Raw genomic sequence first — 16,000 nt, 5'->3', positions numbered from 1 at the left:
ATGGTATACAGTGTCGCACAGACTGAACCTTACAGGCAGCATAATTAGTATCTTGGCAGCAGTATCTATGTAAACATCAACTAACAACACTGAAACAAGAAAAAACAAAATAAAGTTCAAAGAGGAGCACAGTCCCAAGCTTCTGTCATATTCCCAAAAAGAGGGTACCCTCACTGAACACAGTGTCCGGTATCGGTGTTACATTGGACGTTGGCGGAAAGAGCCCGTTTTTCCCCCTATGTACCAATATAGGGGACAGCAGCTGTCAAAATCAGGGTGACGTTCCAGTCACTCACGCTTGGGACCGCAGCCATTCCACGGCCTCCTCCGGGGTTGTGCAGAATATGGAAGAGCCCTTGTAAACAATATGGAGTCGAGCTGGGTAAATCATTGAGTATAAGATGTTTCTTTCTTTGAATTGCTTCTTGATCTCCATAAATTGAGCATGCGGCTTCTGTAGTTCCATGGAAAAATCTGGATAAAGTGATAGTGGCATTATTGAATTTAATGGGGCTTTTTTGCCTTGTCATGCGGAGGATAGTGTCTCTGTCCCTGCAGTTTAGGAGACGTGCCAAAAAAGGATGTGGCGTACTGCCTGGTGGGAGAGATTTTGTTGGGACCCTATGGGCCCTTTCTACAGAAAAGGTTGAAGAGAACTCATCTCCCAGAGTGTCTTTAAGACAATTTTCCAAACATTGCTCCTGCCGATGACCTTCAGAACGTTCTGGTAATCCAATGATTTGGATATTATTCTGGCGCAACCTGTTTTCCAGGTGATTCGCCTTCTACCTCCAGGCATTCATGGAGCCAGCTACTTTTGTCAGTTTAGTTTCCAAGGGCTTAAGGGTATCTTACAGGCTGGAGACTCTCTTTTCAACTTCCGTAATGTGCCCTCTCATGGCTTGCATATCCCGCCGAGGACGTCCCACTTCCGAATCTACCTCCTCTATTTTCCCAGTCAGGGATGTTCTAGTTAGAGATATGGCTTGCATTAATTGTTCAGACGCCTGCCTTATAGTCAAGTCTTCTTGATCCCCTCCCTCTCCGCCGTCAGAATTGCGATTTTTACACTGGTCCGCAGCTTTAACATTTGATGGAGTATTTCTGCGGGATCTTGAATTATCAGAGGGAGGGCCTTGTAAATTCTTTTAATTTTTCAATCGCCCCTGAACTCTTGGCAGGCTCATGGTTAAGATTTATGTGGTATAGCAAGTTGGTGAAGTAAATTGTCCCTTTCCTTTGCCCCTAATTTATATCAGCTCTCTTGTAGTGCAGGGGCTTAATATACCTGAATTTACTATAGTGAGACAGAACAACCAATCTTATCTGGTCAGTTGTGCAACTCTTTTCCAGCTATAATATGCTGCTCTGTCAGCAAGTCGCTGCGTTAACCACCCTTCCAGCCTCAGGGAATTGGAGAACTGAAAGTGAAAGTACAGAGATACCGGTCTGTTATGTCGTGTTGTCAGCAGGGTATAATACCCAATGCGACCTTAGCTTCAGGGCAATGAGATCGCATTATAAAGGTCCTACAACAGACCCCGACGTTGGATCCGATGAAGTGTGCTATCAGTAAACTGCCGCAGAGACCACAGCCCCAGTCCCAAGTAACCAAGAGGTGATGAGTGGTGAATGTAATCAAGATGGCGGGCGCCAGCGGGCAGCGTATAACTTCATTGAGGGAACACAGGGCTCATTTCTCAGAGCTCACACAGTGTACACCTTTAAGAGTACTGTGCTCCGTCCAACCCGTCGCACCTGAGGTGAAGTCTTCCAGGCTGTGTCTCAGATTCAGAGCACGCAGTAGAAAATGGCCGCCGCCTCCTTGTAGGCTCTGCTCTCCATCCGGGTCTACCGGGATCTGTCCCGACCGGAGCTGCATTCCGCACCTCCTCGGAAGCCAGAGGTTCCCTAGAGCCCAGGGGGTCCACAGTGTTATCAAGGTGGGTCTTTCGGGTGATATAAAGGCAGGCTTTGAGTCCGGATCGTAGGAGCTCTGCCTAAGCACGCCCTCTCAGCTCCTCTGCATCGCCACGCCCCCATTTTCATAGATTTTTGATTTATTATTACATTTTTCAGATTCAAGTTATTTCTGTGACCATTGTGGCTTTTTCTGTCATATGAGGGGTACCAATAATTTTGACCACGTGTGTGTATATAGAGCTTCTTTGTAAAGTGTGCTTTATATCTGTTGATTTACGTGATTATTGTTATGCTGTAATGTCTTTTGTCTGTACAAGTCCCCTCTAAAATGTAAAGTGCTGCGGAATATTTTTGTCGCTATAGAAATAAAATTATTTATTATTTTTATCATCATTATTATTATACATGAGGATAACACTTGCACTTTGCAATACATTCTTCGGCCACCAGAGGGCATAGCACTAGGGTGTGACGTGCCTTATATACTGTATATTGGAATTATCCATAATTTCCTTTCAAACTCCTTAACTACAATAATCTAGCATAATATTCCATAGTTTCCATATAACTTCTGTACAATCCTTCAGTCACATAATATACGTCTGCCTGGCAGCTGACGAGTAGTTCATCCTAATGCCTTTTGTATAGCCGTCATCTGAAAGGATGAAGTTAAGAAAACAAAAATCTAATATATTTTCATCCCCAACTATTTCAGAAAGAACTGGCAAACAAAGAGGACTGTCCGCGAATGTGTGCTTACAAACTAGTTACAATTAAGTTTAGATGGTGGGGACTTCAAAATAAAGTAGAACATTTTATTCAAAAGGTAAGACTCTCCAGAAAAATGTATTTTTTTTTTAATTCAAAATAAATTCACGAATTCATTCCAGAGGGGTTCGACACCCGGAATCCCTTCTTATTGGCTCTGATGACAGACTGATGTAAATATTGAATGGAGCTTGAACATCAGCTGGTATCTGCTAAGAGTAGGTGTTGATCGGTGAGGGTGCTGGATGGTGGCCCCCCACCAATCTGATATTGATGAACTATCCTTAGGATATGTCATCAATTTTCTAAGACCAGAGAACACCCTTAAGGCCCCGTCACACTAAGCGAGATAGCTAGTGATATCGCTTAAGCGTCACCGATTTTGTGATGCAGCAGCGATATTGCTAGTGATATCGCTATGTGTGATACCTCCGACTGGCTCCCCCACTGGCTATCGCTGATCGCGTGAGAACGTCCTGGGCCATTTCTCGTTGGCCACTTCCCACTGGCGCCGACGAGCAACGCGTGGACGCGGGCGGGAGGACGTCTTCATCGCCACGTCTGACAGGTAAGTAACGACCGCTGACCGCTGCTGCATCGCAGGTGAGATCTGCCTGTTTGGCAGCTCACTAGCAACCATTTAGCGATGCACCAGCAATCCTGATCGGGTCGCATCGTTGTCGGGATCGCTGGTGCATCGCTAAATGTAACGGTACCCTTATCCTGTGCAATATACTTCTTTTTTACACAATACCTGGTGTAATATTGCATGAGGACATAATATAAACCCATTGAGCAATACAATACTAAAAACTTAGTAACCTGATGTTAACCCTGACACAGGCGTTTTTGTCTATTAATCTGTCTGTAGGTGTCCATATATCAATAGCTGTCAGGGCAAGCTGTGTTGGCCTCCCAACATTTTTGGACACATGCATGCGCTCTGTGTCTGTGCTTTCAACAAAAGTGAATTTTTCGTCTAACAGACTTCCCTGGCAGCAGCTTATCTATCGAGAAAAAACATTGTGTTTTGATATTCATTGTGCCTGACCCCTCCCTCCCTCTAATGTCCTCTAACAAGGGGAGTCAGTAGGTCCCCATACACATTAGATAATCCATGGGTTCAGACAGTTTTTCTATTAAATGTATGGGGACCTGAATGGGTTATTCTAAAAATGTGAAGGTTTACACTTAACTACAGAATTGGTAATAACATGCAGATTGGTGGGGGTCTAGCTATTGGGGTGATTGCCAAGCTTGATAATGAGGCTATGAAATGTACCTTCTTAATGGAGCTGTGGTCACACATGCGTGCCACTACTTCATTCATTCTCAAGGGAGTGCCAGATTTAGCCACTTGCCATTGCCATCTCTGGCAGCCCTATAGATAATGAATAGAGTTGCCTTTGTGCATGGCCAGTACTCTTTCCGATAAGGCAGTTGAGTCCCATTTTTTTTTTTTTTTTGATCAGTTGGCATCCGACCATGGAACCCATGGCTAGGTGAAGACTTTATAAGTATTGAGAATGACTTGGTCTCGCCTACAGAACAGTGGGCCGAGGACAAAGAACATGACCAGGCAATTTAAGAAACTAGTTTTCATTAACAACGAAAATTGTGTTATCTCGGAAATGCAAGAGTGAAACACAGTTAACGATCACACACCTAACCCGGTTCAGCTAGGCCCACTGCGCAGCACAACCGATAGAACATACTGGGCCTATCAGGTACACTATAATTTGCCTGACCTGTGCTTCTGCCTAATGCGGTAACTGGGAGTTACCCAGAGCAAGGGTGAGTGCAAGAGGCAGCCCCGGCCGCGGTGCGAGGCAGATTCACAAACTTAACAATTCTCTAAACTTACAATTCTGTTATACTATCTATACACAAGCTCACCCACTGAGGGGAGTGTCTAGCTAAGGTTCACACAGCTCTCTTGGCAAACAAAGTCTATCTGTGAAGTTAGGTTTGGCGCCAAACTCTCTCTAAAGTCTGCATGCATTCACCCACTGGGATCTCTGGTGGGGCCTGGGCTCAGGACTTACCGACCGTTGACTGAACACACAAGTGGCTGTCTAATCGTCTGATCGGCTGTTTAGCTGGGAGACAGTGGAGTCGATCCTGGGCTTGACACCTGACAAGCTAGCAGAAGGCCATTCATGTTACAGCCGATGCTTTGGGTGGAATCTGACCCTGTATCCAACCGTAGTGATTCTTCATCTGTTATGCTTACACAGGTAAGCAGTTGTGGAGTGGGAATCTTCTTCCACCCTCACAGCTCCATCGGTAGTTTGTCTGTATCCCATTTTTAGGAGCTCTCTGGTGGAACCCTGACCACCCTGCAGGAAATTGTAAACAGGGCGTTAGGCCTACCAAAGGGAGGCACAGCTGCAAACTGAAATCAAAATGAGTGCATTTCGCATTCAGTATACTTGTGCTAATTTTTCACGTTTTGTTTTAAGCAAGAAAAGCGAATATTCACAAACTTTCATCGTCAGTTGTTCTGCTGGATTGACAAATGGATTGACCTAACGATGGAAGACATAAGGCGAATGGAGGATGAAACGCAGAAAGAGTTAGAAGCGGTGAGGATTTCTATTGATCTGGTATTTGAGTTTAAAAACGAAAATAGAGCAATTTTATAGTCTTATTAATATTTTCTAAATGGGGTAGGTGATAACTTGTTGATCAGTGAGGGTCTGACTGTGGGACCCAGACTGATCGGCAGGACTCTTATCCCCATTAGGATGGTGCGGCAGTATGCAAGTGTGATTTAATTAATACCTTTTGGGGCTGCCGAGCACTGAGCCCTGCTTTTTTCAGCAGCCCCATAAAGCATGACTGGAGTGATGATTCGACCTGCTGCACCGTTTTGTAACAAAAAAAAGAATTCCCAGTCACAAATAAAAAATAAATATTTCCTAATCTGCCTATCAATGCAGGACGAGCTATTCCCACTGATGAGCAAGTTATCACCTAGTACTGTGGAGAGGTAATAACTTGTTTTAATTGGACAACCCCTTTAATGGCCTGGTGTTAGCGTTATGTTCAGTGACCGTACAGTGTAATTTCTTACTACATATGTTTATTTGGATATTTCCTTCACTTTTTTGTATAGTTTCATTAAAATGTATCGGTTTGGCTTCTACAGCCTCTGTGTATCACTGTACACAGCTGGGTTTTCAGTGAAATCAGTCAGTGAATTTGTTCTGAGTTTGCAATTTCCCTCTCCTCTAAACAATATTTTACACTGAATTGTGACCATCTGAAAGTAAACTTTTGATTTGGTCTTACATTAGCTTAGAAATTTGTTCAGAAGAGACAACAGTTAGTAAGTACTGTTCACTTACAGATTTAACTGATGGCTCATTCTGCAGTCTGCTGTGTGCGGTGACACATAGAGGCTGTAGAAGCCAAAGGGTCCAATATTTTTAATGAAACCCTATTGCAAAAAAAGTGTGGTTTTTTTTTTCCGTAAAAAGTAAAGAAAAAGCTCTGAAAGACCTCCCTCTATCCATGGTTCTGTGCCTTGTAATAAAAAGTAGACAAAACCGAAATACTTTCTTGTTCAAAAATCTAAAAAACAGATTTTTTTTTTTCTCAAAATCTTATCCCTTCACATTTTCAATATATTGTGTGCTGTCTGAGGGTGAGAACAATCGTTTTTGTTCGGGGGCAGCAAACCTGCAACTAAAGTCCTGTTCTCAGAGAGACATGGATACATTGGAAGAATGTATCAGAGTCCAAATGCTCCGAAGGAACCCTTCTTCCCTTCAATTCTGTATGATTTAGACCCACTCTGCACATTGGTTGACAAGGGAGTTTAGTTTAGCGGAAAGAAACCTAGTTTAGCGAGAAGTGGTGTGGCTTAACATGCAACTCCGGTGTTCAGGGAAAAAAAAGCATCATGTTTTTGGCAGAGGTTTAGGGCACAAAGGAAACCAAATAAAAGATATGGTGCCTTTTAGATGTGCTGATTTTGGCCCATCGGTCTATCAATCACTAGTGACTGTATACACTCTGTTATTACACAATGATGTGGATAGGTCCATATTGGCAGCACATTTCCTTACACGGCGCGGTGGCTGTCGATGACCATGTAACATGTCGACCGTCACCCGAAGAATGAACAAAACTCTTGTTCTTTGAGTGATAAAATCATCATTGCTATCGGCAGCACATTTGTGTAAACTGGGGGGACGATGTGTGGCCTGAAGACCTCAATATGCTGTGTGGGGACAGAATGATCGTATTAATAACTGACATTTGTGGAACTGCTGCTTATATACAGTATGTGGATAAAATGCCTGCGGTTAAAGGAGTTGTTCACGACTCGATCATCCTGTTCTGAATCCCTTTATTTCCCCCCCAGTAAAATAATACCACCTATACCCCCCTACAGTGCTGGCGTTCCAGCGGTGTCGGCACTGGCTCTCCTGTGGCATGCGTGACATTTGTAGTTGTCCTCCGTAGGAAGTGAGAGTGCAGCAGTAGCAGCTCTCGCTTTCTCCAGATGTCTTGATTTGCCCAGAGGAGGGTAGAGATAGTGGCCACTGATTGGCTGCAGAGACCGCGAGCACACGTGCCGCGGGTAAACCAGTACCGACACCGCTGGAACAGCATCGGCATCGGCGGTGTGTGTTATTTTACTAGGGGAAACCTAGGGATTCAGAAGTGGCTGTGTGAGCAGTGCACAACCCCTTTAAGTTCCCATAAAAAGTTTTTGGTGAATTTTTGACTCTGCTTATTCTTGCCACGCAAAAAAAAAACAACGTATTACAGTTCCAGCATGGTAAAGGAGATTAGAAAAATCTGTAGGTAAGATATATGCGGAAATGCACTAAAAAACACTTGCCATCCGCATGACCAATAAAGTTTTATCAAAGCCAAATGCCAGCAAAAGCCAAAAACAAAGCGGATATATCAAAAGGAGACACAAACCGCAGCTGAAAAAGCACAAAAAAGTGTAATTACCTGCACTCAGAAATGTGATGAAAAAATGCAAGTAACGTAATTTACTTCATAGGTGCAGAAAATCTGCAACATCATAAATGCACCAAATACTCATCTAGGGAACGTAGACTTGGGTACATTCAGACGTCTGCTTTTCATGTGTTCTTAGTGTCATTCCAATAGATGACATAGTCCTTAGCAATAGTCGTAATGAATCTCAGCACTCAAAAGGACTTGTTGCAAAACGAGGTAAATTTATTTCCAGCCCATGGACTACAGCTAGTGGATAACGTTTTGGTCCCCATGGACCTTAATCAGATGGATCCTGTGTTGTGCTGAAAGCCACCATACCCAGTGCAGACACCTCTAACCATGTTCAGTCTAAGTGTCCTCCCTATGAGTATTGAGTACTCATCTTCCCCTTGAACAACACCGCATTCATCTGCTGAAGATCCACGACAGAAACGTCATCCATTAGCTGTTGACCACGGACTGGAATTAAATTCACCTCGTTTTGCCACACATCCTTTTGAGTGCCGAGTTTCATTACTACTACTGGTACGGACAGGAGCCTTACTCGGGCACCTCATCTATCCCCTCCTTTTATTATTTTCTTTATACCCATCATCTATCGGGCTGTTCACATGCCCCCCCCCCCCGCAAGAAATCATGGAGACATCCATTTGTGATCAGTCACTGAACAAAATTACCCATACTAGACTGTGTCCATGTGTGCGGTCCATCAGTGAGAGACACTGATAACACTGAGACTCTGGTCCACAATGACATACAGGGGCATTCTCTAATATGCAGCATGTTGATTATTCCTGTGGATTCCCTCTGTTAACCAGCAGGAGTTCTTCTATACCGACTCCCGGGCATCATCACTATGGCGTTCGTTATGTTTGGCCCATACAAGTGTTTTTTTCTGGGTGGGCTCCTCATACATGGAGGACTATCTTTTGCCCTTCCATCTGTGTTCATTTTATTTTTCAATGATTTTACTTTAGATACGTAAGAAGGGTCCTGTGCGAGGTACATCTGCGGCAGACACCTAAACAAGCCAGGTCTAGGTACAGGGGCAGTATTGAGGTGTGTAAGTAGGCAAATAATAAGGTGGTGGTGCTAAACTGCATCACATGCTCACACGCTTGGTCCGCTTTCTCTCTATTGGCTGCACATTTCTATGTACTTCTGTGTCTTCTTTGTCTACAGCTGACTTATCTGTGGTCTTATGGGAGTTAACTAGAATATCTCAGCAGATTTTTTTGTTACCCGACCTCAGTGCAGTAATGATGTAAGGGCAGAGACCCTGATTCCAGCAAATACTACTGACTGGGCTTCATGCTGCAGATTTAATTAAAATCATCTGCTTAAGATCTACCAGTACTCTGAGTGCTGAACTTTGTGTAACCTCACCCACAACACTGGCAGCTTTCTGTGTACACTGTGCATAGGCAGAAAGCTGCCAATCACTGATGTGGGAGACATCATGCAGAGCTCATGAGTATGGAGGACAACATACAGTTGTGGCCAAAAGTATTGACACCCCTGCAATTCTGTCAGATAATACTCAGTTTCTTCCTGAAAATGATTGCAAACACAAATTCTTTGGTATTATTATCTTCATTTAATTTGTCTTAAATGAAAAAACATAAAGAGAATTGTCCTAAAGCCAAATTGGATATAATTCCACACCAAACATAGAGGGTGGACAAAAGTATTGGCACTGTTCGAAAAATCATGTGATGCTTCTCTAATTTGTGTAATAGCACCTGTAGCTTACCTGTGGCACCTAACAGGTGTTGGCAATAACTAAATCACACTTGCAGCCAGTTGACATGGATTAAAGTTGACTCAACCTCTGTCCTGTGTCGTGTGTACCACATTGAGCATGGAGAAAAGAAAGAAGACCAAAGAACTGTCTGAGGACTTGAGAAACCAAATTGTGAGGAAGCATGAGCAATCTCAAGGCTACAAGTCGATCTCCAAAGACCTGAATGTTCCTGTGTCTACCGTGCGCAGTGTCATCAAGAAGTTTAAAGCCCATGGCACTGTGGCTAACCTCCCTAGATGTGGACGGAAAAGAAAAATTGACAAGAGATTTCAACGCAAGATTGTGTGGATGTTGGATAAAGAACCTCGACTAACATCCAAACAAGTTCAAGCTGCCCTGCAGTCCGAGGGTACGTACAACAGTGTCAACCCGTACTATCCATCGGCATCTGAATGAAAAGACCCCACTTCTTACCCCGAGACATAAAAAAGCCAGGCTGGAGTTTGCCAAAACTTACCTGAAAAAGCCTAAAACGTTTTGGAAGAATGTTCTCTGGTCATATGAGACAAAAGTAGAGCTTTTTGGGCAAAGGCATCAACATAGAGGTTACAGGAGAAAAAAAGAGGCATTCAAAGAAAAGAACACGGTCACTACAGTCAAACATGGCGGAGGTTCCCTGATGTTTTGGGGTTGCTTTGCTGCCTCTGGCACTGGACTGCTTGACCGTGTGCATGGCATTATGAAGTCTGAAGACTACCAACAAATTCTGCAGCATAATGTAGGGCCCAGTGTGAGAAAGCTGGGTCTCCCTCAGAGGTCATGGGTCTTCCAGCAGGCAATGACCCAAAACACACTTCAAAAAGCACTAGAAAATGCTTTGAGAGAAAGAACTGGAGACTTCTAAGGTGGCCAGCAATGAGTCCAGACCTGAATCCCATAGAACACCTCTGGAGAGATCTAATAATGGCAGTTTGGAGAAGGCACCCTTCAAATATCAGGGACCTGGAGCATTTTGCCAAAGAAGAATGGTCTAAAATTCCAGCAGAGCATTGTAAGAAACTCATTGATGGTTACTGGAAGCGGTTGGTCGCAGTTATTTTGGCTAAAGGTTGTGCAACCAAGTATTAGGCTGAGGGTGCCAATACTTTTGTCTGGCCCATTTTTGGAGTTTTGTGTGAAATGATCAATGTTTTGCTTTTTGCTTCATTCTCTTTTGTGTTTTTCCATTTAAGACAAATTAAATGAAGATAATACCAAAGAATTTGTGTTTGCAATCATTTTCAGGAAGAAACGGAGTATTATCTGACAGAATTGCAGGGGTGTCAATACTTTTGGCCACAACTGTAGCTAGTCCTCTAGTGATAGCATCACTGTTTTATCAGCAGGTGTTTCAGAAGTAAAAGAAGCAGCTCCGTAAGTGTCACATCACTGGAATCGGGGTCTCCGGCTTTACCTTTTGCTGCAGATTAGGTGGCAAAATCCTGTTGCCAGATTGCCGTTAAAAAATGATATGGTGGTAGCTGTGGCTCGCTTTGGGGTGACAAGGCTTCTTTTCTAAGCACCGATCAATGTTTTCTATATAGAAATGCCGATAAATGTTTTTTATTCAGGGGGATAGCCAACTTGTAATGAAGAGCATTCCCTAATGGTCACACTTAATCATGTGGTTTAATAGTTTTTTTTTTCTTTACCATGCAGCTACGCAACCAAGGTCAAGTGAGAGGGACAAGTGCTGCCAATGACGAATGAAGCCGGACCTGACCAAACCGCATGCAGAACTGTCATTTCCATCCGTGTTTATATACCTGTACGGATATAGCTATATAAACACTCTGAGCATTAAGTGTACTGTACCTGACATGAGCAAAAAATGTATAGCCGGTGCACTGTACATGACTAGTTTACAAGCCGATGAATGTCACTAGCATTATAAGGCATGGACTCCTGACGGCCAGGCCATCACATCATCCTGCAATACCTGTTCCACTTTCCTTTCTTCTCGGTTAATGCCGGGCAAATAAACTGCAGTTTTGTTTGCTCTGTAACAGATTTACCAGATAGTAATAAGCTGTGGCTTTGATAACTACGGGATTATTCTAGTGTCATATAATGCCGGACTTCGAATAAACCTTTATCTGACGTTTATTGGATGTGAGGATGACCTCACTAAATATTCGAGGCACTGATATACCCTACATTCTCTTAGGGTCAATTATGAATTCGCTCTGAAATGCCCAGCAGGTCATATATGCTTATTTTTTTATTAAACAGATTTGAATTTGCCATTGCAGTGAACGGCTTTGGTTTCATTGGTCTCTTCTAGCTGTTTATTGGGTTTGCTGATTTCTGTCTTTATTCTTCGGAGTTGTCTGTCTTTCTGGGGTCTCGTCTTTTCTTTTTTCCCCCCATATTTTTCTTTTTTTTTTTTCTAAAATGGAGCATAATAAGTGAAAACTACTGGTGAAATATCATGAGTACGCTGCGCCCACTTTGTAGCTAGGTGGTTACAGTGTATTGTTCCATCAGTAGTTTTCTGGAATACATCACACGCATTGACTAGTATGTTCTTGCTTTCTCCATTTCTTTCTCTGTAGTTTTCCCGCCTCCGTAGTTTTCCCGCCTCCGTAGTTTTCCCGCCTCCGTAGTTCCCCCCCCGCCCCCCCCCCCCCCGTAGTTTTCCCCCCCTGTTTTTTTTTAATGTCTCGCACATGCACTTGAAAGACGTTGCTCATTTCAGATGTCACAGTTTGGGATCTATGCAAACTGTTTAATTTCTCCCATTATTTATGCTCTCCAGTCCGAGGCTCTTCTACGTATAAAATGAATATTTAAGTTAATATATAAAGACATTTAATTAGAGGTGTGAGAGGGTGTAACGCGTTGTTATACAGTTCAGTTGTAGATATCTCTGCAATAGATTTTTGTAACGGAGCATGTTCAATGCTTAGTATTTGTTTGGTGTGTTAAAATGAAATCTAAAGGAAATATTTTAGAAGCGAAAGGAAAAAAATTTTTTTACAAAATGTTCAACTAGAACTGCAACGTTAAAACTCTCGTAGTCCGTGTTCACACTTGCCTTTACACCACACCTTTATCGTACGTGCCCCTCGTTCTACCTGATTGTTCTAGAGCTTTACATCTGTTATTATCATGATCCAGAAATTATTTCCCTCCGATGGGAATTAGAGTCAAAAACGAGGAAATGTTACAGTGTCTTAGTCCAGATTTTAAAATTCAGGGGAACTTTTAATGAATGTAAAATGTCAAGAATTGCAGTCTGGTGTGTGAACAGTATGTCAAATAAGTGTAAGTAACTAATAAATTTGATCACCAAAAATGTCAGTTTTACAATTGAATAAAGACTCCTTATTTCAGATACATTTGTATCAGCCGCTTCAAAATAACGGAAGTTTTCAACACCTTCATGACCAGGCCAAATTTTACAATTCTGACCAGTGTCACTTTATGGGGTAATACCTCTTAAACGCCTCAACGGATCCCACTGATTCTGAGGTTGTTTTTTCGTGACCTATCGCACATCATGATAGTGGTAAAATTTGTTCGATATATGACTTACGTTTATTTGTGAAAGTATCAGAAATTAAATTAAAATTTTGAAAATGACGCCGTTTTCAAACATTTAATTTTTATACCCTTAAACCCGGCATTATGTCACACAAAATAGTTAACTTTTACCACGTGTACTTTACATCTGCATTTTGAAGTTAGAAGGATTAAAAGTTGATCAGTAGTTTCTCATTTTTCCATCAAAATTTACAAAATCTTTTTTTTTAGGGACCACATCACATTTGAAGTGACTTTGAGGGACCTATAAAACAGAAAATACCCAAAAGTGACACCATTCTGAAAAACGGCACCTCAACCTTCTCAAAGTCACATTCAAGAAGTTTACTATTTAGGTGCTTTACAGAAATGTTTTATTTCTTTCCTCAAAAATTTTACTTTAGCTCCCAGGGTAACAGAAGAAATTGGACCCCAGAATTTGTTGTGCAATGACTCCGGAGTATACAAACACCCAACATGTAGGGGGGGACTACGGTTTAGATTAATGTCAGGGCTTGGAAGGGAAGAAGCACCGTTTGACTTTTTGAACACAGAAATGGCTGGAATCGAAAGCGGAATCCATTTCGCATTTGGAGAGCCCCTGATGTGCTTAAACAGTGGAAACCCCCCCCACAAGTGATCCCATGTTGGAAATTAAGGTGCTGTCACACTTAGCGATGCACCAGCGATATGACGCGGTCAGGATCGCTGGTGCATCGCTAAGTGGTCGCTAGTGAGCTGCCACACAGGCAGATCTCACCAGCGACATAGCAGGGGTCGCTACTTACCTGTCACACGAGGCGATCCTGACGTCCTCCCGCCCGCGTCCACGCGTTGCTCGTCTCCACAGCAGGAAGCCCAGCAGGAAGGTGATGACGACAAACGGCCCAGGACGTTCTCGCGCGATCAGCGATAACCAGCGGGGGAGCCGTCGGTGGGAAGTATCAGACATAGCGATATCGCTAGCAATATCGCTGCTACGTCACAAATACCAGTGACGTTATAGCGATATCGCTTAGTGTGACAGGCCCTTTAGGACTCTCAAGGAATATATCTAGATGTGTGGTGAGCACTGTAAATAAATCCCAGGTGTTTCAAAGACATAAAGTAGAGCCATGAAAATAAGTCTCATTTTCCCACAAAAACATGTTTTTAGTCCCAAATTTAGCATTTTCACAAGGGTGACAGGAGAAAATGCACTGTAAAGTTTTGTTGTGCAATTTCTCCTGCATAATCCCCCATATTTGGTGGAAAACTACTGCTTAGATTAATGGCAGGGCTTGGAAATAAGGAGTACAGTTTGTCTTTTTGAACGCAAAATTGGTTGGACTCATTAGCGGGTGCAATGTTGGGTTTGGAGAGCCCCTGATATGCCTAAATAGTGGAAAACCCCCACAAATGACACCATTTTGGAATTTAGACCCCTCAGAGAATTTATCTAGACTTGTGGTGAGCACTTTAAACCCCCAAGTGCTTCACAGATGTTTAGAACTATGTTTGAACTGTGGAAATGGAAAAAAATTATTTTTATTGCAAAAATGTTGATTTTTGCCCCAAATTTTTCGTTTTCACAAGGGTAGCAGGAGAAATTGCACCATAAAATTTGTTGTACAGTTTCTCCTGAGTACACTGATGACACATGTGATTGAAAATTTCTTTTGAGGCACAGTACAAAGATGACGAATAAGTGCCATATTGGGGTTCAGATTTTGCTGGACTGGTTTGAGCGTGCCATGTCACATTGGCAGAGCCCCTGAGGTGGCAGAGCAATAGAAACCTACATAAGTGATGTCATTTTACAAACTACACCTCAATGAATTCATGTAGGGGTGCAGTGAGCATGTTCACCACAGGTGCCGCAGAGAAATTTATACCATTGGGCGATGAAGAAAGAATAGTTACAATTGTACTTCTAAAATGTTGCTTTAGCCCCAATTTTTTTATTTTTAAATGGGCTAATAGGAAAAAATGGACCTCCATAGTTTGTTGTGCAATTTCTCTTGACTACGCCAATACCCTACATGTAATCGAGAACCACTTTTGAGGCACAGTGCAAATCTCAGAAGAGAAGTAGCACCATGGTTTAGTGCAGATTTTGCTCTTATGGTGTGCTGGTGCTATGACCCACAGGGAGATCCTCTGATGTGCCAGTACAGCAGAACCCCCCCCCCTTAGTTGTGCAATTTTTCTTGACTACGCCAATACCCTACATGTAATCGAGAACTACTTTTGAGGCACAGTGCAAATCTCAGAAGGGAAGTAGCACAATAGTTTAGTGCAAATTTTGCTGTTTTGGTTTGCTGGTGCTATTACCCACGGGGAGATCCTCTGTGCCAGTACAGCAGAACCCCCCCCCCCCCATAAGTGACCCCATTTTACAAACTCGATCTCTCAATGAATTCAACTAAGGCTGGTTTCACATTAGCGTTGAAACAACGCTGCGCACTGCGTCAGTAAGCCCCGCCCCGATCCGGCTCCCTGCCCGCCCCATCTGGGATCACCGCCTACTATCGCATTTGCACGCATGTGATCGGCGCACCCTATCTTTAGCATAGGGTGCGCAGATCATCCGCCACCAGTGTGAAAGTAGCGTGCTGCGCACTTTTGACGGTGCGCCGTGCGCGCCGAAATGCAACTCTGAGGGAGTTGGTTAGACAGGAGATTAAGGGATCCGTTAAAGCCCTATTGCAGGAAAGAAAGGTTAGAGAGGTAGAACTCAGGCTTCCATTTTCAGACTCAGGGAGCGACTCAGGGGAACTGAGATCAGACTCCTCCCCTTCATCCTCAGAGGCAAGAGCAGGTCGCCCATGTTTTACGACTGACCAGATTAACCGGCTAGTAAAAGCAGTGAGCACCACTATGGGGATCAAGGAGCCCCAGTCAGAAAGTTCCATACAGGATCTTGTGTTTAAAGGACTGGACAGGAAATCTTGTAGATCCTTCCCAGTTATTGATAAAATAAATTCCCTGATATGCGGGAGTGGGAAAGACCCGAAAGAAAGGGTTCCTTACCGC

At 43.2% G+C, this 16,000-nt stretch overlaps 1 protein-coding gene across 1 annotated transcript in view; it reads left to right on the top strand.

Moving 5' to 3' along the window:
* Positions 1 to 12,763, top strand: part of PITPNB (phosphatidylinositol transfer protein beta) — a 57,812-nt gene extending 45,049 nt beyond the window's left edge. The window contains exons 10-12 of the mRNA XM_073582690.1: positions 2,639 to 2,749; positions 5,154 to 5,276; positions 11,120 to 12,763. Coding sequence (XP_073438791.1) covers positions 2,639 to 2,749; positions 5,154 to 5,276; positions 11,120 to 11,170 — 285 coding nt within the window. The 3' untranslated portion in view covers positions 11,171 to 12,763. The remainder of the gene's footprint in view (positions 1 to 2,638; positions 2,750 to 5,153; positions 5,277 to 11,119) is intronic.
* Positions 12,764 to 16,000: the final 3,237 nt, after the last annotated feature.

This window comes from Dendrobates tinctorius, unplaced genomic scaffold (assembly GCF_039654945.1).
Source record: "Dendrobates tinctorius isolate UK_male_01 unplaced genomic scaffold, ASM3965494v1 ptg000073l, whole genome shotgun sequence".
In the NCBI taxonomy this organism is placed as follows: Eukaryota; Metazoa; Chordata; class Amphibia; order Anura; family Dendrobatidae; genus Dendrobates; species Dendrobates tinctorius.
Note: the sequence above shows the minus strand (reverse complement) of the source record. Positions and strands in the feature narration are given on the sequence as shown.